Source organism: Diadema antillarum, unplaced genomic scaffold (genome assembly GCF_040938485.1).
Source record: "Diadema antillarum isolate AM-2024a unplaced genomic scaffold, OU_Dant_1.0 scf00000047, whole genome shotgun sequence".
In the NCBI taxonomy this organism is placed as follows: Eukaryota; Metazoa; Echinodermata; class Echinoidea; order Diadematoida; family Diadematidae; genus Diadema; species Diadema antillarum.
Genome location: NW_027270936.1, coordinates 1,760,515 through 1,786,015, shown reverse-complemented (window position 1 = coordinate 1,786,015; position 25,501 = coordinate 1,760,515). Strand labels below are relative to the sequence as shown.

Sequence of the window (25,501 nt, the reverse complement as noted above, 5' to 3'; positions counted from 1 at the left end):
GACTTAACAAGCAGGTAGAGAACTATGTCACATGGCTGCCCGACCCACATGCCAAGGCTGTTGATGCCTTTACTCTCGATTGGGGAAAGTGGTACTTTTATGCATTTCCTCCTTTCTGCTTAGTTGCTAAGTGCATTCAAAAAATCAAATCTGATAATGCAGCAGGGATACTAGTAGTCCCAAAATGGCCAAGCCAGCCATGGTTTCCTCTCCTTAACAGGATGATGAATGAGGAACCACTTGTTATTCATAGGAGTGAATCCTTACTAACATTGCCAGTTTCTAACACTCCTCACCCACTTCACACTCAGATTGATCTCCTTGCTTGCAGGTTCTGTGCAACCCCTTCAGAGATGCGGGATTGAATGCACGGATAATTGCTGTAATGGCCTCCTCTTGGAGAAAAGGGACTAAGAAACAGTATGCAGTGTACATAAACAAATGGAAAGCATTTTGTGACAAGAAATGCAGCAACTACTTGTATTCAGATGTTCAAGCTGTCCTGGAATTCCTGAGTGACATTTTCTTTGAAAAAGGGGCAGGTTACAGTGTCATAAACTTAGCACGGAGTGCTCTATCTTCATTTGTGATACTTCGAGATACTATGTTTACAGTTGGAAACCATCCCTTTATCCAGAGGTTTATGAAGGGAGTCTTTCAGCTACGCCCACCCAAGCCTAGATACATGGAAACGTGGGACGTTAACCTTGTTTTCAATTTTCTTCGTTCTTGGTCCCCAGCGCACGTATTGGACCTGAAAAAATTGACGCTTAAATTGTGTGTGATTATTGCATTAATCTCAGCACAAAGGATTCAATCATTACACTACCTAAGCTTGGATGATATGGTGTTAAGAGAGAATGCAGTCACTTTTCACCTTCATGATCTCCTAAAACAGAGCAAGCCTGGAAATTACTCACACAGTGTCAAGCTCCAGGCATACCCACCAGACAGGAGACTTTGTGTGGTCAGGTACTTGCAGGAATACATCAGAAGGACCTGCAGGATCAGAGCTAGTGAACGGTACCTTTTTGTTAGCTACAAGAAACCGTATCACAGGGTATCCTCTCAAACAATCGCTCACTGGATTAAGGAGGTTTTGGAGGCTGCGGGTATTGATACAGGGATCTACAAGGCGCACTCTACTCGGGCAGCGTCTACCTCCGCAGCCATTAAGGGAAATTTCTCAGTATCTAAGATACTTGCGCAAGCCGGTTGGGCCAACGAAAGAACCTTTCGCAAGTACTACAACAAGCCCTGTCCTGCTGAGAAAAACTTTGTAGAAACAATTATCAAAAAATAGACTGTGAAGCCCTAAGATTTGAGCAGACATGTCTTGAACTGCCTGAACTTGTGAACTCTTGGAGACACAATATCTATGCAGCATTCAGCCTGAATGAGAATTGCAATGGAACCTCTGTCTAAGGTATGCTCCCTACCCCTTTTGGGGGGGTTGCCTCGAGAATGTAACCACTGGCTTCGAAATCTCATATATGACGTAATCTCTCACGAAATTACGATATAAAATGGAAGATTAAACGAGAACTTACCGTTTGAAGTTTAATATTAATTTTATGAGTAATTGGAGGGTGAGATTACGTCCCGCCTCACCCTCCCCCAAATTTCAAACGGTAACTTAATCTCTCGTTATCTTCCTATATCAGTGGTCACATTCTTGCTTCTAATATTTAGTGGCGCGCGCACTAGCGGGATCTCATATATGACGTAATCTCACCCTCCAATTACTCATAAAATTAATATTAAACTTCAAACGGTAAGTTCTCGTTTAATCTTCCATTTTATGTATCATTGCAAAGATAAGAGTATGTAGAACTCAAGTATATGCATGTATAGGCATGCCTAAAATTTCATTTACTGCGACATACGCATTTCGACCGAGCGCATCACATTTGCTGATTTCCCAATATCAAGGCTTACAACCTGAAAGGACTACGCGCATGCATTCTTTTATCTGGCGCTCTGCTTTTGTGGAAATTTCTTCAAGCATGGGTGTCAGGTTTTCCTACGTTACGTCTGCGGTCATTAATTCCATGTTTGTTAGTTTGTCTGCTTTATTATTCTGTGTTTTGAGCATTTTACTTGAACTTAAAGGAGGTCTAGACATTTCGTTTGCTAAATGCACGCGAGTCACATTGCATTGTGATGTATTTTGTTTCGTTGACCATTCATGAGAAGAGGGAAATTGAAAGAAGCGTCTCTTTGAGCAAAGTCTCTTTTCACACCAAAATCACTGATAAAAGGTAGTCATCCACATCGGTTATCAAAATAATCATTTCGTCCTTTTCCTTACGTTCAGAAACAGAAATCAGAATTCTCAACACATTATTACAAATAACATCTCACAGTGATAATAGGGCCTACTAGAACCAACTCATTGCCGCAAAATGACACATTACGGTTACAAGGACATACACAATGCTTGAACAAATTACTTTTCTTCAAAATGTAGAAACAGATGAAGTGATATAACAAAGAGGAAAGGTGCACCGCAAGAGGTACACTGTATAAAAATCAACTAAGATAAACTCTAACAAAAAAGAAGAAAAAGACTACCCCCCCCCACACACACACACACACACACAAATATCAGAGTAGTTAAAGGTCATGTTTACCTTTGGGAGCAGTGATTTAAAAGATGTTTTAGATATCACATGTGATGCATATGTGTATAGGTCCGTTGTGCAAAGCATCCTACATAAATTTTTGTACTAAGGCTAAAAAGAATAAGGAGATATCAGTATTTCTCTCAATAAATCATAAAGAACCTTCGGAATAAGGACCTTTGTTTCATTTTCGGATTAACGAACTTTCGGCATAACGAACCTTATTTCATTTTCGGATTAATGAACCTTTGGAATAACAAACCTCATCATATTTTCGGATTAACGAACCTTCAGAATAACGAACCTTCGGAATAACGAACTGTAACCGTTCACATTGTGTACTGTATTCTCGATCATACGGATTCAATTTTTTTTCAGCGGTTGTTTCTATCCCTATAATTCACATTTCAGAACTATATATTAAAGTACTAAAGCTGGGGGTTTTGTTTCATGTACATGGACAATTAATATGCCTTTAATGCAAGAGCAGAAACATAGGAAAGTTTGAATGCTTTTCACGGGCACATCGTCACATAAAGAGAATCAGGTGCTGATGGACCATAGAAGTGTCTCAAGAATCAATATTGCCAGCTTGCACCAAAATCACAAGAAATACTACATGAAGATTCTGATAGGTTATATCCCATAACTCCGTAAGTTTGAGAGAGTAAAGTTTGAGCAAAAAACACAGCGTTGGCAAGTACTACCACAAATTGCGTTATAATTATGGGGGTTAGAACGCTGCCTGAGCTTAGCCAAATAACTTTCATTTTCCCCACTGGTTTTGTATGCATTCTCGAAGAAAGTACAGTAATAGATCTCTAGTTTGATTTTCATTTCGCTTCGAATAGTAGACGAGCAGTGACAATCGCATCAAAACAAACTACAGCTAGGGCCTGGCGGCACAGTTTACAGGTCTACTTTCTGTTCACTGGTACACATAAACAAGAACAGTAGTGTTTTCTTCTTTTGCATGTTAGCGTGGGGACGATGAGTGAAGTTCACCAAGATTCAATGTTTGTAAACAAGAAGGCAGCGCGGAGCAAAGACCTCAGATTGTTGCATAGCACACATGCATCTATTATGGTAACAGTAATCAACGCACTAGACAAAACCAAACACCATCTCAACATGCTCAACGATCATGCTACACAATCACTGTGAAGGGGAAAATGTTCAGCAACAACAAAAGCACAAGTATGTAGCCTACCATTCTGTACGCGCATTCCGTGAGTGTCAAATACTAGCTAGGAACACACGCAATAAAGATACACCGCAAGTTCATGAACCACCCTTTCTGAGGGCCGTGGGAACAGCAACGAAATATACAGGGCAACAGCATCGCGTAAAGAATGTTTGACACTGCCATGCAAAGACCTACAATATCCCAGTTTTTTAGGTTTTTTTTTTTTCTTATATCTTAACAAGATAAAGACGGTGTAATTTCGGGTGCTGTTCGTTATTCCGAAGGTTCATTATTCCGAAGGTTCGTTAATCCGAAACACACATATTCCCTACACCTAGAGGTTCGTTAATCCGAAAATGAGAAAGGGTTCATTAATATGAACATTTGCGGCGTTATTCCGAAGGTTCGTTAATCCGAAAATGAAATAGGGTTCGCTATTCTGAAGGCTCGTTTATCCAAAAATGAAATAGGGTTCGTTATTCCAAAGGTGCGACGTTAATCCGAAAATGAAATAGGGTTCATTATTCCGAAGGTTCGTTGATCCGGAATGATATAGGGTCCGTTACGAACCTTCGGAATAAGTCGAGCTTTGTTTCATTTTCGGATCAACGAACCTTCGGAGTAATGAACCTTATTTCATTTTTGGATTAACGAACCTTCGGAGTAATGAACCTTATTTCATTTTTGGATTAACAAACCTTCAGACTAAAGAACCTTACTAACCAACCTTCGGAATAACGAGCTGTAACCGTGATTTCATATTCAATTTGTTTAATTGGACCTTTTAAAAGCTATGATTGTATTGAATCATGGGAGCAATGAAATTTAACGGCCTTCCGTCCGCCGTATCAAAAGTGTGATGATAAAGGGGCTGTGAGCTATGTAATTCGAAATACATGTACTACATATAACTCTGATAAGTAATTAGTCTGATTATTATAACAACTGATTTTGGGATTGATAGTCACTACTGACAGTTTTTATTCTCATAAACGGCACCTGTCAATCTCACAGGCGTCAAGTCGAAGCATTCACACGTCATGCATTGACCATAACATGAAAACACGCTGGGCACACATGATGAGTTGGAACCACATGGCGCACTCACTGCTGGCAGAGCAAGCACGTGTTTTACTCATCGAACTGAACCTTTTTAGCTCATCGAACTGAACGTTTTTATAGCGATTATAATATCGCTGCACAGCAGAGATTCGTATTCCAATGCACAGTAGGCCTTCTCTCTCTCTAAAGAAAGTGAAAATATTCACACTTGAAGGGGTGCATACTAAAAAAGAGTGAATTTAGAGTGAAATTGGAGTGAATTTTGAGTGAAAATGTTCATTTTCACTCGTTTTGGAGTGACCTCCGGGATCACTCGAAGATTTTTGAGTGCTATTGATGTAGCTTGATACCGCTGCGTAAACTGCATTCAGTTTTGCTCATATTTCATTCTTCTTCTCTTTTTTTCTTGGAAAGCAAGCACTCCTTAAAGAGGGGAAACCCTGATTGGATAAATTGCGACGTAAACATGCATTGATATAGTTATATGATACGTATAAACAATTTATCATGAAAGGAGAGAAGGGTACCTACAGTACATGTATCCAAGATGCACATTATACATGCATGTGTAGTAACACTTCTCGGGGACTCGAGTAAAGCTAATCGCAGCTTTGTTGATTACGTAAAGCCACTCTGGTGGTTTTGCCATACCCTTCTCTCTCTCCTACGTTTTCTTTGTTTTCTCCCTTTCTTTGTCTTTTTCTTTTTTTTCCCCTATAAATCAGGTACTTTAAGAATAGACAGACAGTGTTAAACTTCAACCCAAGTGGCTTCTTAAGATCCGCGCCTCTTTTTTCCATCGTAGGGACGGTGACACTATTGTGAATGACACAATTAAAAGCATCTCACAAAGGACTTTCACGCCTCATTAGACCTTTAAGACTCAGATTTTTTTCTGGACGTGGACGCCATTGGGAAATATCAAGCTCGAGACAATTAATGGCCACTTACAAATGACCGACCGATGTCGAAGGTAGATTAAATCAGTAACTAAGTCAGATGTCGGGGAACCAGTAAATAAATAGGTAGCGATCGACACTTCGAAGGTTTGTCAATCTAATGAGCAGCGATCGACGTCGAAAATGTCAATCAAATACGTGAGTTACGGTCGACGTCGAAGGTTGATAAAATCAGTCAGTAGCGACCGATGTCTAAGGTTGATAATCGGATGGGTGCTGTTCGTTATTCCGCAGGTTCGTAATTCCGAAGTGTCGTTAATCCGAAACACACAATTTCCCATACCTATATAGAGGTTTGTTAATCCGAACATTTGTGGCGTTTTTCCGAAGGTGCGTTATTCCCAAGATTCATTCATCCGAAAATGAAATTAACGGAACAATGAACCTTCGGAATAATGAATCTTCGTACTAAAGAGCCTTCAGAATGACAAACCGTCGGAATAATAGCCACCGATGTGTAAGGTTGATAAAATTATTAAATAGCGACTGATGTCCAAAGTTGATAGGGTCAATAAGTATAGCGTCCGATGTCGGTGATCGAGAAAACTGCAAAGCAGCGGCCGATGTCGAAGGTTGATAAAATGATAAAATAGCGACCAATGTCGGAGGACAATTAAATCCGATAAGTATAGCGTCCATAATGTCGGAGATCGAATAAAATTGAGTAGCAACGAAGTGTCGAAGGTTTATGCAATCAACATGATATCGCACGACGTCAAATGTCAAGCAAAATTATACAATTTACGGCCGATGTCAAAGGTTGCTAAAATTATTAATTCGCGACCGATTCCCTATACCTATAGTGAGGTTCGTTAATCCGAAAATGAAAAAGGCTTCGTTAATCTGAACATTAATTTTGTGGCGTTATTCCGAATGTTCGTTAATCCGAAAATGAAATAGGGCTCGCTATTCCGAAGGCTGGTTTATCGGATAGTGAAAAAGGGTTCGTTATTCCGAAGGTTCGCGAGTCCGAAAATGAAATAGGGTGCGTTGTTCCGAAGGTTCGTTGATCCGAAATGAAATAGGGTCCTTAACGAAACTTCGGAATAAGGAACCTTATTTCATTTTCGGATTAACGAGCCTCCGGAATAGCAATTCTTCGGAATAACAAACCTTCGGACTAAAGAACCTTCGAAATAATGAACCTTCGGAATAAGGAACTGTAACCGTAGCAATGGATGTCGAAGGTTGATTCAAGATCAAAAGGTATAGCGTCCGATGTTGGGGATCGAGTAACTTAATAAACAGCAACCAATGTCAAAGGTTGCTAAAATGATTAAATAGCGACGGAAGTCGCGGTTCAGTAAATCAATAGGTATAAAGCGTCCGATGTCGGAGATTGAATTAATTAATAAGCAGCGGCAAAGTGTCGAAGGTTTATGAAATCAACTTGTATCGCACGACGGCGAATGTCAATAAAATATCATATATACGGTTGATGTCGGAGATTTAATGATTTGCGGCTGACGTCGAAAGTTCTGTAATATCAATGATTAGCAGAGAAAGTATGACAGTTTATTGAAATCAATGCTTGGCGGAGGATAACCAAGGTTGATTGAATTAATCATAAGTGTCGATGTCGAAGGTTGATTTGTGACTCTGCACCTCAAAACAAACAAAAAGTCGCCAGACATGAATTTTTAGTTACGACCATATTCTGAAAGAGCAGACTTTAAGCTTTAAAATGATGTATAACTCAAATCAAATGGACTCTCCTAACCTCCACTATCTAAATATTGGAAAGAAAGCACAAACTCAGGAAAAGTGTGAACTGAAAAAAGAGGCTCTGAAGTACAGTGTCTATTCAAGCGCTTAATCTTTACCAAACCGTGCTGGCTGTGCGATGAATGGGACAAAAAAACAGGAAGCAAACCACCAGAGTAACAACAATGGAGGGATTATTAGATTAAACTGAAATTAAGCATGCCTCATTAACACATTCTGTCCATAATTAATGCGAACTTTCAAAGCAGTAGCCCTATCCTTTCAAAAGTTATTAGAGTTGAAAGTGAAGAGTGTGGACAAGGTTTTTCAGAAATGAAAAAGGGATTCTAAAGACACACATAATCACACTATTCTACAAAAAAATGTTCGAGATAAACTGCTAAAAAAACACACTTTCCTGCCCGTTTTATGATACCAAATTTTAACATAATGTAAAAGAAGACCGGCTCTTTCAGAAAATATGAAAAAGTCAAGTTCGGCTAGGTTGACCCATTTCACTTATTTTCAGTCCTCACGCAAAATCAGTGTGTGCGACTTTATGTTCGTTTTGAGGTGCACAGTCACATTTAATGATTAGAGTCTGTCGTCAAAGATTGATTATTTTACTGATTAGCGGATGACATCAAAGTTAGACCGTATTTCTAATTGGCGGGCGACGTCGCAGGTTAATATTCTTGGTAATGAGCGACAATGTTCGATAATGAGCGGTGTTGAAGGTTGTTTAAAATGAGTATTCATTCGCGGAATAAATACGATGTCAAAGGTTGATTAAATTAACGATTCGCAGCCAATGTGGAAGGATGATTCAAGATATTCTGGCCCACCGACGTAATAATTAGCGGACGATGTCGATGTTTGAATAATATTCAGCAACAGCGGACGCCTTCTGTGGCTTCATAAACAAATTACTGATAATTTTCAAAAGATTTTCGCGCATCGATTTCAGCTAATTTCCTTCATGTAACCGATAGATGACGGGAGAGTTTGATTTTCATATCATTAATTCCACGCTGGAGCGCTTGGGCAAATGCGGGTGTTTAGACGAGCGCGAAAGTGCAGGCGACTTGCTTCGTCTGTAAGCGTCCAAACGCCTGCATATGAACTAGTACGCCCGTACTAAAGGGCTCCCGCATTTGCCCCAGGGGCCCGCGTGACATTTCCCGAGGTCGGCACTGTAGCATCATATGCAATGTACACTGTAAGCAGTACACAGCACTTGAATGTATGCCTGTAGAGTACTAAGATGACAGTGCCTCTATCATGCTCTATTTAGCTTATATCTAGCATAGAAAGAGCTAACAACGGGGTGGTGTGGCGGCAGCGCCCTATGACCCAACACATGGCAGCTTCGCAGTAACGACCCATAGTCATATTTACAGCAATTTCACTGGAATGGAGAAATTTCAAATCATACAAAAGCTAAAAATCAATTCGAGGAAACAGAAAGTACACACAAGAATACAGTCGGCCGGCTGTATAGCTCTGAGTTGTATATGTAAAGAGCATGATCGCGTATCACGCGCGTACAAATGGAAGTGACTTGGCTCCCGAACTATCCCATAATGCACCGTAAATGATGCTTAAATCAACGTCCGCTACTTTTTACGTCATTGGCGATAGCGAGAATTCATGTGTGTCTCCATCAGCCGGAAAATTTCTCGATCCCACCGCACCATATATTCCGGGGAAGCACTGGCTGGTGCATATAAGCAACAGATGTTACAAACTGTTCCCTTCATTTTGCTTCCCGGCGAAGCCCCTGTCTACTTATCACGCACGGATATGGTGTTCTGTAAACTGTCACTGTTGATACAGTTTGCACACTAACAGAATGGTAGAGAATAGACCTGAGAGCTCATTACATGTATTGCGTACATGATCGGGATGGACACGGCGAACATGAGTCGATTGAGCTTGTGCTTCTGATACCTATTGTACCCAAACACGTCTGTACCAGACTGTTGTGTATCGTACATACGCTGATACGGCAGATTTGCACAGGGAAATCCACTTTCGAAATAACAATCTAAGTGAGGCACAGTACGAATACGTCAAATTTTGGGCTAATTTCCCCAAGCTGGCTATTTCAAGCTGATGAAGATGCACATTCGCAATATCGGGCTATTCTCCCACACTGCAAAATATCCCGCTAGTTTGAACTTAGGGCTGATGAAGACATGCCTAGTAGGACATACAGTAAAGTATAGTGAATAGGGACAATCTGAACATTCTCTGGATTTGTTAGCTCACCTGAGTCACGAAGGCTCAAGTGAGCTTTTGTGATGCGCTGCGTCTGAAATGCATTGTTGGGCATGCGTCATCCGTTGTGCATTAACATTAGGATCATAATTTGTTCAAATGGCATGAGGCAAATCTCTCGTTTGAAGAAGCTACACCCCTGTAGACAATGCGTAGACAATGCCAGTGTATATCTTGGCAATCATGGACTTAAAAACCAAAGATATAAAACACCTGTTTCTTGACCCTGGCCTAATCTAAGCATCAGTCACCGCCACAGTGGGGTGGGGGGGGGGGGGGGGGCACCCGCGAGAGGAGGAGATTGTTTGGGTTTTGGCATGGGCTATGTAGCTCCATGGTGCCTGTGTGTGTCGACAAACTTCTACAATGCTCTCCTTCTTATTCCTGTATTTTCGTTATCTATGAGTCAAAATTTTTCGCTCGAAATTCAAAACGAATGACTACAGAATTTCTCAATAGGATATAAAATCTAAAATTTTTAGAAAGAAGAGAGAAAATTGAGTGCACTTTGAATGGTCTGCCACAGGCAGATATCCTTATCATGCTCTTACGTAATATGACAGCTGTTCCACTCCTTAAACCCTGGCTTGGCCTCCAGGTTTGCCACGCCTGAGTAGAAAGCTATTTTGCAGTGGGCAAAGACATCTACTACCACTTCTCAAACGACAAATTGTTAGGGGGATATAGCACCCCATCAGCTTCGTTTGGCGATGGGGTCTCGCCTCAAACGGGGGCTTGACGGCATGGGAACCATGCCCCATATGGGGGTCCCCAGGGGAGGGGGGCCCAAACACTCCAAAATTAAGGAATACTTAAAAATCTACTCTAGAACCCAAAGTGATAGAACTTAGTTAATACTATGAGGAAGTACATTGATGAGTGTAGTTTCAAGTTTGTTCACGGTAGATCCAGGGGTATTCCCTCTTGGAGCCTGGGGGGGGGGTCCAAATGGGGGCCTAAATTGTACATTTTCATCATCTTCTTGAAAACTCCACAATGGATTTTCACTAAATTTGGCAGGTAGCATTCCTAGGGTGCAGGATCTCAATGTCTTCGAATGAGCACCATGCTCTCCTTGAGGGCCCATGGGGGGGGGGGGGGGGGGCAAACCTCCTAAATTAAGGAATATTCAATAAAAGTCTTTTGTAGAATCAAAAGTTTATAGAGCTTTAAGACTTTTTTTCCAAACTGCATAGTCCAACTTTCTATAAAGTACAGTGTACTTGGCAGTTATTTTTACTGGTGTGATGGAATACACAAATGGACACCAAATGGACACCATGCCCCCAGCTCTCAAAGCTGCCCCACCCCAAGTTTCCAATCTTATCATGTAAGAGTCTGCAAGAATGCATGGAAGGTGAACTTGCAATACTCAGGTGAGTGCAAGACCCCCGGGTCTCTTGTTGAGCATTTGACATGAGATTTGGCACACGTGGGCCCCACTAACAAACTCTAGTTGCTTCAAAGAAGTCCTGGCGTTGATTTGTTAAACATGTGCCACTATACACATTGCTTTTGTTTTCATTGTTTACATAATGTACTTCTTATTTCTTGTGCCGAATAGATTGAACTAAATTAAATTGAACATAATCTCTGAAATATGAAATTAATAGCCGAAGGACTTTTTGACTTAACCTCTGCACAACATTTGAGGAGAAAGAATTCGCAATGATCCGATATATTTGGAAATAAATGATTTGTGAGATTCTCATTGAAGGAAGGGGAATCAAACATGTCATGCCTACAGATTTAAAATGGAAAGGGCATGTTATGCTAACAAAGAGACAAAATGAGCATTTTGTATCTTTGAACCTCATTTTTACATGCAAGATGAGTGGCAGATCCAGAGGGGGGCGCATTGGGCACGCTCCCCCTCTTTATTTGTGGTTACAACAAAAGAAATGTTTTTAAAAATGACATGAAACCCGGAAGTAGCACCAGAAATATTGTTTGCGCCCCCCCCCCCCCTTTAAAGAATTCCTGGATCCACCCCTGAAGATGGCGTCTGAGGAAAAAGCCGTTGTCTTATGAAATTATCCTTCTGACAAGGTCTATATCTGCGCAAAATATGGGGGCAATATGCCATGTATTTACCAAGATATGTTTGATCCTTTACCCTGCTTTAGACAGCCAGGATGGCATCTGATTAGAAGGTAGTTATTTCATGAAACGATCCATATGACATGGGCTAAATATGTGCAAAATATGGGAGTGATAGGGCATGTAATTACCAAGATACAGGACGAAGTAGTCATGACCATTGACACTTCCTTGCACAGCCAATATGGCATCTAAGGCGCGCCGGACCTTTAGTCGTTGGAAATCCAGAATGCGTTCAGAATGCCCTTTATCTTTGTGGCATGCACTCCAGAATGCGCGCATTCTACACCCATTCCGGCCGCTGCTTGGGAATGCTCAGCTTAACAGGGCCTAGAAATAAGCCGGGCATTCCGGAATGAAACTGAGAATGCTTCAACAATACAGGTGACCTGGATTAATCCCTCTGTTGTCTGCAAAAACCTGACGGTAAAGGGATTAATTCACCAGCAATCCAGCTTTCTATAAAGCAGCCAACAGACCGTGTCGCGTGAACGTGAGCTTGAATTCAATACTATAGTATGCGCCGCATTTGCAAACATTTGGAAACATCCGACATTTGTTCTAGCATTGTAAAGAGCCGAAAGTAACCGTTATTCACTTCTTATTGCAAAAGCAATCATGGAACATTTACTAGTGTTTTAGCACCTTACGGAGCCGAATGTTACCGTTAATCATTTTCAAATGTAAAAGCAAACAACCGACATTCATTTTAGCATTTTACGGAGCTGAATGTTATCCTTATTCATTTCCGAACGTGAAAGCAAACACCCGCTATCTATTTTAGCATCTAATTGAGCCGATTGATACCGTTAATCATTTCCAAATGTAAAAGCAACAATCTGTCATTTATGTGAGCACCGTACGGAGAAGAATATTACCGTCATTCATTTCCAAATTCAAAAGCAAACATCAAACATTTACTTTATTGTCATACGGAGCCAAATGTTACTGCTGTCCACTTCCGCAAGTGAAATGGATCATCTGACAATTATCTTAGCATCGTACGGAGCGGAATGTTACTGTTTTTCATTTTTGAACGTCAAGGCAGACATCAGACATTTATTTTACCATCAAGTGCAGCTGAATGTTAGTGTTATTCATTTTGAAATGTAATAGCAAATATCCAACATCTAATCTAGCATCGTATGGAGCAGAATGTTATTGCTATTCTCTTCCAAATGTAAAAGCAATCATCTGACATTCATTTTGGCATTTTCCGGAGCCGAATGTTATTGCTATTCTTTCAAAAGTAAAAGCAAACATTATTATCATCGAACGGAGTTGAATATTATTGCTATTCATTTCCGAACGTCAAAGGGATCATTCGACATTTATTTTAGCATCTTCAGGAGCTGAATGTTATTGTTATTTACTTTCGAACATTAAAGCAAACATCAGACATTTATTTTATCATCTTATACGGAGTTGAATAGTCATTCATTTCCGAACATCAAAGGGATCATTCGACATTTATTCTAGCATTTTCCGGAGCTGAATGTTATTGCTATTCAATTTATTCTCAAACGCAAAAGCAAACAGCCGGCATTCATTTCACCAACGTACGGAGTTGAATGTTATTGTTATTCATTTCCGAACATCAAGGGGATCATTCGACATTATCTTAGCATCTTCCGGAGCGGAATGTAATTGTTATTTACTTCCGAACATCAATAACGAACATCAGACATTTATTCTATAATCTTACGGAGTTGAATATTACTGTCTTTCATTTCCAAACGTAAAAGGGATCATTCAACATTTATTTTAGCATCTTCCGGAGCTGAATGTTATTGCAATTTACTTTCGAACGCAAAAGCAAACATCCGGCATTTATTTTACCACCTCACGGAGTTGAATATTATTGTTATTCATTTCCGTACACCAAAGCGAACATTCGACATTCATTTTAGCATCTTCCGGAGCTAAATGTTATTGCTATTTACTTTCGTACATTAAACCAAACATCGGACATATATTGTATGATCTCATACGGAGTTGAATAGTCATTCATTTCCGAACGTCAAAGGGATCATTCAACATTTTACTTTATTCTAGCATCTTCCGGAGCTGAATGTTATTGTTATTTACTTCCGAACATTAAAAACGAACATCATACATTCATTCTATAATCTTACGGAGTTGAATATTATCGTCTTTCATTTCCGAACGAAAAGGGATCATTCGACATTTATTTTAGCATATTCCGGAGCTGAATGTTATTGCAATTTACTTTCGAACGCAAAAGCAAACATCCGGCATTTATTTTACCACCGTACGGAGTTGAATATTATTGTTATTGATTTCCGTACACCAAAGCAAACATTCGACATTCATTTTCGCATCTTCCGGAGCTGAATGTTATTGCTATTTCGAACATAAAAGCAAACATCAGACTTTTATTTTATCATCTTAATACGGAATTGAATGTTATTGTTATTCATTTCCGAACGTCAATGGAATCATTTGACTAGCATCTTCCGGAGCTGAATGTTACCCTTATTCATTCCCGAAAGCAAAATCAAATATCTGACATAAATTTTAGCGCCATACGGAGCTGAATCTTACCGTTATTCATTTACAACAGTAGAAAGCAAACATCTTGACATTCATTTTAGCATCTTCCGGAGCTGAATGTTATTGCTATTTACTTACGAACTTAGAAGGAAACATCCGGCATTTATGTTATCATCGTACGGAGTTGAATATTATTATTCATTTCCGAACGCCAAAGCAGACATTCGAAATTCATAAGAGCATCTTCCGGAGCCGAATGTTATCCTTATTCATTCCCGAACGCAAAATCAAATATCTGACATTAATTTTAGCGCTGAATCTTACCGTTATTCATTTCCAACAGTATAAGCAAACATCGTGACATATACGGGGTCGAATATATTTGACTCCGTATGATTTCCGTAACCGTTATGATTACCGTTATTTTTCCCGGTATGATTACCTTTATTTATTTCCAAAATTGAAAGCAAACATCTGACATTTATTTTAGCATCTTCGTATACGGAGCCGATTGTTACCGCTGTTAATTTCCTAAAGGTAAGGCAAATATCCGACTTTTTTTGGGGACCCGATCGGGCCACCAAAATCTTCATGTCTGAAATTTGGGTGGCCCGACGTGCGTTTTTGGCAGAGATGTCAACCATTGCGATTTTTCGGTAATTATTCCGTTTTTTTGTCAAGTTTACGGCATTACGTTTTCTATTGGTTATATACATTCTTTTTTTTTTCATTTAGTGTGTGTAGCATACAACGTGTTGTCAAGGAGATATCATACCTCCTTGGCCTGAGTAGCTGCATACTCGTACCCTTCATTATTTGAGGCAGGGTATAGTGAGCGTTCCATTGCCCAATGTCTGCTTCTTTTTCTCTTTTTCTTCATCTGCTTTTCCCTTGCTCCCAAATACGAAATGCCTTTTTAATAGAGTGTTGTGTGCTATTGGCAATGTCATTGCAAGTATTTCAAGAGTTTCTGTCCATGTGCACTGTATAGGTGAAAAGCGCTCGAACTTTCTTTCCTGTGACGGATTGTGGAAACTTGATATAGTTTATACTGTCTAGATCTAGGCCTATTAAAGGAGATCTCATATAGCAGAATACTTATCACAAACTATTTTCCAGTCAAAATGAATTAATTTCGTTTGTTTTGTATCGTTTATTGACTTGATCCCAAGGATCTCGTCGCAATACCGAGTTTCCAATGTGTATTTATTTTCGCGTAGCTTTCGGTGCTGCAAACTTTTGCTAGGGCCTATAAGCTTACTGCTAAACTTCGTTTTATTTCTGTCGTTTCTCATACCTCGTTTGGTACGATTTCTTCCATTTTAGGAAATATCACTTAACTTTATCCGTTCCCTTTATACTTTGAAGTATTTAAACGTAATTCTGTGCACTGTTTTTTCGTAACGGCGATTTCTCCGCTTCGCTGCAATCCTTTTTCGAATCGAAGCGACGGAGTTTGATCCCAGCCACTTCGATGTGCTATTTGTTGTCTTTTCTAAATATTTGTGTTGTTGGGAGGTGTTGATACTTTGTATTTGTTGTTTATTTTCCTAGGTGTTTATCTCGAGGGACTATGCGTGTTTCTTAATGTTGATAAACAAAGCCAAAAATTATCTCGAGTGATGTCTGATGGTGATGATGATAACTATGCTGGTGACCTGTGTAAAAAGACGGCTTCCTGTGAATGCTTAGCGTACGTGACGTTTGTTTTATTTCCCTTTCCCCCTTACTCTTCTTTCCCCTCTCAAGAATGATAAAAAAAAATTACATACACCGTCACACCTCACAACGATTGAACAAAAAGAACCATGTGCTATAGCAACTTTCGTAAAGTTAAATCTAAATGTTCAATTTCAGCAAAGAATAAGGGGAAAACACGAATGACAATAAATAAAAGCGAAGAGATTGTGTATGCTGTCTCTTCGGCTCGAAGAATCTTGACACCCCACCCCTCTCCCTTGTGGAAATTTCCACAAAAGCAGGTGCCACACCCAGGTGCGTGCCAGACGAAAGAATGCGCGCACTGGAATAAACGGCGTGTAATCATCCTGGAAATATCGATCGAAGAACCAGCTCATTAGTTGAATTAAAGGAATCATTGCAAGATATCATGATTCTATGTCTATAGCCTTTCTTTTGGCGCATAGTAGGAAACATCGAACTGTCGATTATAGTGTACTTAATCAAATATCTAATGTTCCCTGAACAATACAAAAATGATTGATTATTCAGTCAATTAAAAATGCAATCACAGAAATACATGAAAGGTCTCGTATGCCCAGACAAATTCACTACGAGTAGGTCCAATGAGATGCAGTCATCACCTGGTTAGACAGCAAAATACAACGTGTAATGACAACTAATTTCAGTTCACGCTCATCAAAACTGCTTACTAGTATTACTTTTCAAAGTTTTGGCTATCAACATTCGTTCGTGGGTGTATTTTGTTTGTTTGTTTGTTTTGTGTGTTCTTCCCTCATGAAAGACGTAATGATTTCTTCATATCGAACATAAACTGCATGTTTACCGTAAACAAGCCATTCAGCTCAGCTCAGCTATGGCGCATTCGATCCATCGAACTTGCAGTAACCTCTTATAGGCAGGAGCACATGGCGCATTCCTTTAAACTTGAAAGTGAAGCCACGTGTTTGCACCACATTGGCGCTTCCACACACAGCGCGGCATTTTGCATTCATCGTTATCGCAGACTTTCCGATTACAGTCAGGGGAAAAGGAATTGGAATACTTCGGAAAATACTAATGTTTAAAATCCAATAAAATGAAAAAATCCTGAAAAATACGCATGATTATGTTTTAATAGTAAACAATGATTGGAAACACAGAAAAGAGTTTTGCATCCGCTCACACAGAAGCTCTCTTGAGAAGATCAAGCATTCCCCGTCCCCTGCTAGATAGTGGAAGCTTCCATAATCAGCCCAGCAAGTTTTTGGAGGTACGAATTTGATCTTGTACACATTCATTGCGAGAAAGCAATCAATCAACGCTGAACATTGCGTAGTTCAGAATCTTTATCGTGCTGGTGACCAGCTGGATGCTTCGGCATGTGTCATAACGTTACTAGTATGTTTAGAGCCTGTAGGCCCTGTAAGTCAACGAGTTTAATTCAAAATAGCAAAAAGAGGGAGATTGAAAAAATATGAATTCTGGTGGAAAAATACGAATTTTGGAGCTGCTGAGTACTAATATGTGCTTCTAAAGGTTGGCAGCTCTGACTAAAATACGTGTAGCACTCCTTATTTTTTTTTCACATAATGGTACTTAAATATTTGAAATGCTTCTGGTAATTGGTTATTCCACCTCCCCTCTACCTGACTCCTTTCACTGTGTACTTGTACTCATTTCACTCTGTTCTTTCCCCCACCTTGGCCTTGATCCCATTGGAAAAAAAAAGAAGAAAAAAAAAAACACGAGAAAACACACACACACACACACATTGCAACACACAACAAAAACCTCTTCCCTACACCTTCCTGATTTCTGTGTTTCTGTCAGGTGAAACGAATAAAACAACAGTAGATGTTGATTGAACAAGAATAAAACAACAGTAGATGTTGATTGAAACTCGATACCCATTCATGCCAGCCAGGTCAGGCTTCAAAGCACATTCCGACAGCTAGCTGGCAAAACGACGAATTTGCGCGCACGTGTAAATTGCAGGATGGGTGGAGGGCCTAAGAACAGGTGATTACTAGAGTAGTCTGTGAGTTATCAATAGCAGACCTTTTGAACAACTGCAAACGTCATGATATGATTTTTGTCTTCCTTTTGGACTGAAAGAAAAACATCAAAAAGACGAGTTAAGAATCACAATTTTTTTACATAGTCATGCAGAAAGATTACTACTCTTATGTCATGACAAGAAATGAATCAATATTCCAAGACAAAAACAAAGCAGCCTCGAGTACCTGACGGTGACATCGAGACGCCATGCTTTCACCATGCACGTTTGGGAGCAACATGTTGGAGTTGGCAGGGGGAGGGGTGATCCTGGAGTTTGTGAAAACTTCCCGACAACACACGATTGTGACTCAAAGTAAAGCTGAAGCTTCTTGTGGTCTCACGCCCAGCAAATCTGCCTGCTACTTCTCAATTCGAAGGAACTTTATCTCTGATTTGTTGACTTATTTTTGCTGAATCGTAGGAGCTTTTCATGCCTGAAGTTCAAATGGATGGTTGCCAAAAATTTCATGATTCACAATGCTTCAGAATTTACTAAAACATTGCCTACTATATTCATTTGAAATGTCAAATTTAGAGGGTACAGATCAATGAAGACGATCATCGCCCACATCCGGTGATCATCCACATAGATTTGCATTCTCTAAATTTGACATTTCAAATGCATTTAGACAATCTTTCAGTAATTAATTTCAGGCCGTTGAAGCTGCAGTGAAACATCGAAATTTCATATGAACTCGGAAGTGTTAGTCAGGATAAGGACAAAAAAAAATCCCTGCACAAAACAAATACAAGTCTTTTTGTTATTGTCACTGGCAGTCAAATTTGTGTTTTACAGATTATGAAAACAATAGGTATATGTTAGTATTGTGCTGGTATTATACGTACAGTAGTTACAATCTAATGAAAATATGACGTTCTAACACCAACATTAAGCTCCTCAAAATCACAAGAGAGTGATTTTAAAAGAAATGAAGAATCATTACGTTTGTACTGGGTCTTCGACTTGAGCTATTTTTAATTAAGCATTCTCTCCCTGTTCATCCCAAGACCCCAGACTGTTCGTGACCTCCAAGAATCCGCCAGTTATACGCGCGGTTTCTTCTGTTGATTGGTCTCCCTCCCTCTCCACCCCCTCCTCACTCCAGTCTGGCACCTTGACATATCGTGGGAATTTTCTTTTTTCTGGGTGACTGTGCTTTACACATATACGATGTAGATCACGCATCTAGCAAGTCACCACTCGACTTACCTGCTAGTAGCTTACCGCGAGCAGAAAACGACAGTCAGTTTCTTCTGTTGCCGCTACTTTTACTGCCAAAATACTGGCTTTGTCATCACACATTATTCGGCGAGACACACGTTGTGTATTGGAATATAATATGGACTTTCTTCTATATAAACGTTGGTGATGCATTAAGTAAGTGTTCGACAGTAATTTTGTGGTTAGTTGAATCGTGACATCGCTAGATCTAGACAGTCGTTAGTTTTAGGCTTGCGTATGCGTGATTTCATGGGTTCGTTAGAGGGAAAATATGGGGAAAAAGGTGGCTTCGAAATGTTTGCTTGCCCGATTCGGGCAAGCATTTTTACCTTTGTTCCTAAACGTTTGCCTGACTTTGATTTTCACTTGCCCCGGGCAATCGGGGAAGCGCGTATGTCGCACCCTGCCGGATGTTTGCTTTTACGCTCGAAAGTAAATAACATTCAGCTCCGGAAGATGCTAAAAGTAAAGGTCGAATGCTCCCTTTGACGTTCGGAAATAAATAATATTCAACTCCGTACGATGATTAAATGTCGGATGTTTGCTTTTACGTTCGGAAGTGAATAGCAGTAATATTCTGCTCCATTCAATGCTAAAATAATTGTCCGATGTTTGCTTTTAAGTTTCGAAATGAATAACAGTAACATTTAGCTGCGTTCGATGGTAAAATTAATGTTTGATGTTTGCTTTGACATTCAGAAATGAATAACAATAACATTCAACTCCGTACGATGATAAAATAAATGTCTGGTGTTTGCTTTTATGTTGGAAAATAAATGGGAGTAACATTCAGCTCCGGAAGATGCTAAAATAGATGTCGAGTGTTTGCTTTGGCGTTGGGAAATGGATAACAATAGTATCCAACTACGTACGATGATAAAATGAATGCCGGATGTTTGCTCTTTCGAAAGTAAATAGCCATAACATTCAGCTCTGGAAGATGGTAAAATAAATGTCGAATAATCCCTTTGACGTTCAGAAATGAATAAGAATTCAATTTCGTACGATGATAAAATAAATATCTAATGTTTGATTTCACTTTCAAAAGTAAATAGCTGTAACATTCAGCTCCGGAAGATGCTAAAATGTCGAAAATTGAATGATCTCTCTGACGTTCAGAAATGAATAACAATTAAAATATTCAATTACGTACAATGATAAAATAAATGTTGGATGTTGCGTTTACTTTCGAAAGTAAATACACTGTAGTAATAACATTCAGCACCTGAAGATGCCAAAATAAATGTCAGATGATTGCTTTTACGTTTGGAAGTGAATAGCAGAAACATTCTGCTCCATACGATGCTAAAATAAATGTCGGATATTTGCTATTACATTTCGACATGAATAACAGTAACATTCAACTGCGTTTGTCCGACGTCTGCCTTGACGTTCAAAAATGAAAAACAGTAACATTCGGCTAAGTATGATAATAAGATAGATGTAGGATGTTAGCTTTTACATTTGGAAATGAATAACGGTAATATTCTAATAATCTACAAGTTTGTACGATGCTAAAATAATGTTCGATCAGGACACCAAAAATAAAAGTTAGTGTGGAGCCTTGCCTAACTGCATGCGTTGCAAAAAAAGCAGGGAAAGAGCGCTAGCGCAAATCATGCTGGTGGCCGGAGTGTACTAAAGAAACGCTCGCTTCATTCATTCAGCGTATGTGTTGGAGTGCACAACGTAGTGGTACGTATAATCAGGGAGGTGAGACAACACCTCACTGGTATAATATAAAACTCAAAGACAATAGAGGCACACATGAAAGAAGCTGCAACGTAAAAGTATGGTTTCAATAAGCTGTCTGCATTCTCGGACGCATTGCGGATGCCTTGAATAGAGGATTCTATAATCCCCATTCTCGGAATACGACGGAATGCCTCTATTCACAAGACTGAGGGGATTAACAATAGGGCATTCTCAATGCATGTAGAATGCGTGCGTCCGGGAATGAAGAAGAGAATGCGTGCATGCCGGACGCATTCTGGATTGCCAGTGACTAAAGGTCCGTCTCGCCTAAGTCAAAAGTTGTTGTTTTTTGTGAAATGATCCAGGTAACATGGTCCATGTATATATATATATATATATATATATATATATATATAAGAAGAAAGAGTCTCAAATACGCCATGGATCCAACGAGAAGTTTTTGTTTGTTACAAAATTTTCAGCCTGCCTCAGGCCTTTGTCAGTGTAGTGTATACTAAGACATTGTCTTAGTATACACTACACTGACGAAGGCCTGAGGCAGGCTGAAAATTTTGTAATAAAAAAAACTTCTCGTTGGATCCATGGCGTATTTGAGACTCTTTCTTCTTGTAATTACAAAATTCGAAGTCCAACATATGGAAAGTTCCAAGATGAACACATATATATATATATGTATGTAAGGTTGCCCCGCTTGAGCATTTAGTAAGCAAGATACAAAATAAAGAATATTTGACCTTTGAACCTCATTTGCACAGCCAAAATGGGACAATTGAGCTAGTGCAAGATAAAAACATCCATGTAAATTTTTATTTCCAGAAAAAATGTACTCCCATAGAGATAACACTTAAACTGGTCAAATTTGACATGGTTACTTTCATATATTTTTTTTTAGGGTGATGATGTAATCCAATCTGAAATTTGAGGTCACCTGCCTAAAAGGGGATTCAAAAAGCTATAACTGAAATTTGGGTGAAAATCGACCAAGGATAAGTGAGATACACTCGAGTGAACTTCAAATTTGGTGATGTCATTTTGAAAATGTAGTTTTTATATTTTATAGAGGAATTTGATACCTTTTAATAATTTTTCCAGCATCGGCCACCCATGAAATGATATCTACAACTCACCAGCTTTCCAAATATGTAAAGAAAATGGAGGGTTATTGTCCATCCTGACGAGTCTATTCAGATTTAAAATTGGCAGTTTTTTGGCATATTTGCACTATATAATGCCATTGACGCACACGCGGAATTTCAACTTTAACGTGCCTATCTGGCATCATATTGAGTCGGATTAACTTGAAACTTTGTCGAATTAGTCTTTGATGTCTTAGATATCCAATCCATGTGAACAAACGTGAAATTTCTCTTGCATACGAGCTTTGTACCGGCGTCCGCGTCCGTCTATTTTTTACCAAATACTCCAAATGACCTGAAACGTGTGCAAAACAATTTTTAACTCACTTGGAGCATGTTAGAATTTCAACATCCGCGAACGTGTACATTTTAAATTTAGAGATGAATTTTGAGAATATGAATAGATAGAGCTGGACTTGAGCTATATGAGATATGAATTTCATCGAGAAATTCCATTCCATTAATGAGATATGATCGAATGAGAACGAGATTTGAGGAAATGACGTCATACTGACGTCATGGGAGACTGATCACAATGATACACTCTAGAGATTTGTTGTCCTTAGGGCATGATACAATATACATGTGGTATAAGTTTGAAATCAAAAGTCTAAGGACTTTTCGAGTTAACCCCTGCACAACATTTGAAGAGAAAGAAATAAAGAATAAAGATTAAAGAAAGAATCAATACAGATACAGAAGGTGATCTGAGAGGATACTATATAATCCTGAGATGATTTCTTACCAAAATGTATTTATTTATTAGGTGATCAGAGTATCCTCTCAGATCACCTAATAAATAAATACATTTTGGTAAGAAATCCTCTCAAGATTATATAGTAGGCTATACCTTATGGGAAAGCCAAAATCCTTTCCTAGCAGTGCCCTTGTATGTGGTCTTGTGTGTGTATGTTTGTGAAAATATGCTTTGTTCATTGTTTAGTATAGTTTCTTTAGAAATTTAGATCTTCCAAACACTTTAGCACCATTAAAGGAGTGTGATTCTCAGCCCTCATGGAATCCTGTCGACAAAGTCCCTCTTGCATCTGTAATTCTAAACTTTGCTCTTTCTGTTGACTTTTTCTGATCCCACAGCTTGCAGTGGCCACATAGAAGGGACCATTTTATTGCTACAGTGTGGTGCTTCTGTGGACATTGCAGATGAGGTTAGTATCACAATGCCTTTTCTTTTTTACTCACCTAGGCCAGTATTCTATTGTAAACCAAGGTTTAAACCCATTTTAGATTCTCCTATGGTTAGGCTAGACCTGAAGTTTAACTTTGCATTCTGCTCGCGAGGTTTAGTTAAACCCAACTCTATTTCGGGTTTAAATTAAACCCGAATTAGTCTTGGGTCAAGCCACCATGGTGCCCTCAGTGGAAGGAGAAACTCTCCCTCTCCGAGCACTTTTCGCTCCACAAATCCACCCAAATCTATTATCAAACGTTAACAGAGGAAAACTGACCAGAAATGAATATAAATTATTAGTGGAAAAATGAGCAAAGAAAATGGGATTTCATCGGGATTCGAACCCGAGACCTCCGGATTGCTAGCCCGGTGCTCTACCGACTAAGTTATAGAAAGCCCTAGTTCAGTGTTCGTCTCAGAAACCCGTAATTCTCAATGCTCGGATGGTCAGAAGCTATAGCAGTGTGTTTGTGTGGGACACACACGCACACCCTTAGACCTGGCATAAACCTGAAGGATGATTCAACTTGGGGATATATGCGAGGGATCACCAAAGTGATGCGGCTTTTTGAGTATGTAACAAACGTAAACAGAGGAAAACTGACCAGAAATGAATATGAATTATTAGTGGAAAAATGAGCAAAGAAAATGGGATTCCATCGGGATTTGAACCTGAGACCTCCGGATTGCTAGCCCGGTGCTCTACCGACTGAGCTGTAGAAAGCCCTAGTTCAGTGTTCGTCCCAGAAACCCCTAATTCTCAATGCCCGAGTTGTTATTTCTGCTCCTTTTTAAGATGTTTCAATGGTTCAAGAAAGTGCATATGCTATTGGAAAAGATTTTGTCTCAAACAAGCAGTTAGACAGGAAAGTGTTGCAACTTTTACTGTTTACTACATTAATTGAATTTGATTTAATATCTTTTCTGAGATATGCTGTGTGAACAAGTACAGAGATTTGAGCATGAAATTTGATGATGAAATAGTAACATTTTAGTTATACATTTTGATCACAGGTCAGAGATAGGACAGCCAAAGCAAAATGTATCATTTGATCTCAAGTGCCAGGGTGATCCTTGAAGGATTGGCCACACATCTTCCAGCGGAAATGCTGCATATGCCACTCAAGCTAATGGTATTGAGACAGGCATTCAGGCAAGAGGAAGAAAGAGAGCCTCATAACGTTAAGTGTCAAACATTGGGAGCTGGAACTTGTTAGAGAGGGCAGCAAATATGACTGGTATTTCTTTCGTACCAAGTAATGTACCCGAGCAATGCTTCCTTACAAAAATTTCATTCATTTAAGTTCTTAAAGCTGCTGATTTCAACTTTAATACAATCTATATAATCAAGAAATTTTGTGCTGCACAAAGGTATGAAAATTATGTAATGAAAGAATGATTTTATTTTCAGGCAGTTGGTGCACAATGAACAATTTTTTTTTTTTCAGTTGGCTTATTTTCATAAGTCTCTCATTGTCCAATATTGCGTTTGTTGCAATTATAACAACTGGTTTTTATGTCTGAACTTTGTTTCCATTGTCATACTCTGTACCCTAATATGATAATTGGGCGTGGGAATAAAAGAAAAGCAGTTTAATCAAATCTGTTGTACAACTTATTTACTATCTTTGAAATTCAAGTATAAGATTTTCTAGTCATCAGGTCAGATGAGTTGGTTTGTCTCATAAGACTGCGTTTACTGCACTGAATTATGGTAATTCCATTTGCAGGTATGAGCTTCAGAATTCTTTCTTCTTTGCAGCACTCTCTGTCACATTTCTCTTCTTTTTTCCAAATCCATTTTACTGAGTGGGAAAAGTCATATCATATCAATGCGTAGGCTGCAGAACATACAGTCCAAAGAAGAGATTATAAACGTCACATCCGCAACTACATTTCATCCCACCATCTCTCAGACAGGAAGGTCAACTTGTAATGGTAAGGTCCAACCAAGTGCCAGATCTGAGAGACACTTTGAAAGTCCAGGAAGGAATCACTTCACGCCAGTGAAAGTGAAGAATTCAATTCTGACAATAACAGACTGTCGACAGCAACCCTATCTATGACA

The 25,501-nt window shown here is 39.3% G+C and overlaps 1 protein-coding gene across 2 annotated transcripts in view; it reads left to right on the top strand.

Moving 5' to 3' along the window:
• Window positions 1-25,501, top strand: part of LOC139715381 (uncharacterized) — a 359,010-nt gene that overhangs the window by 56,952 nt on the left and 276,557 nt on the right. The window contains exon 2 of one of the 2 annotated variants that reach the window (XM_071626954.1): window positions 23,340-23,410. The exons of the other annotated variant lie outside the window; for it this stretch is intronic. Coding sequence (XP_071483055.1) covers window positions 23,340-23,410 — 71 coding nt within the window. The remainder of the gene's footprint in view (window positions 1-23,339; window positions 23,411-25,501) is intronic. 2 annotated transcript variants of the gene reach the window in all.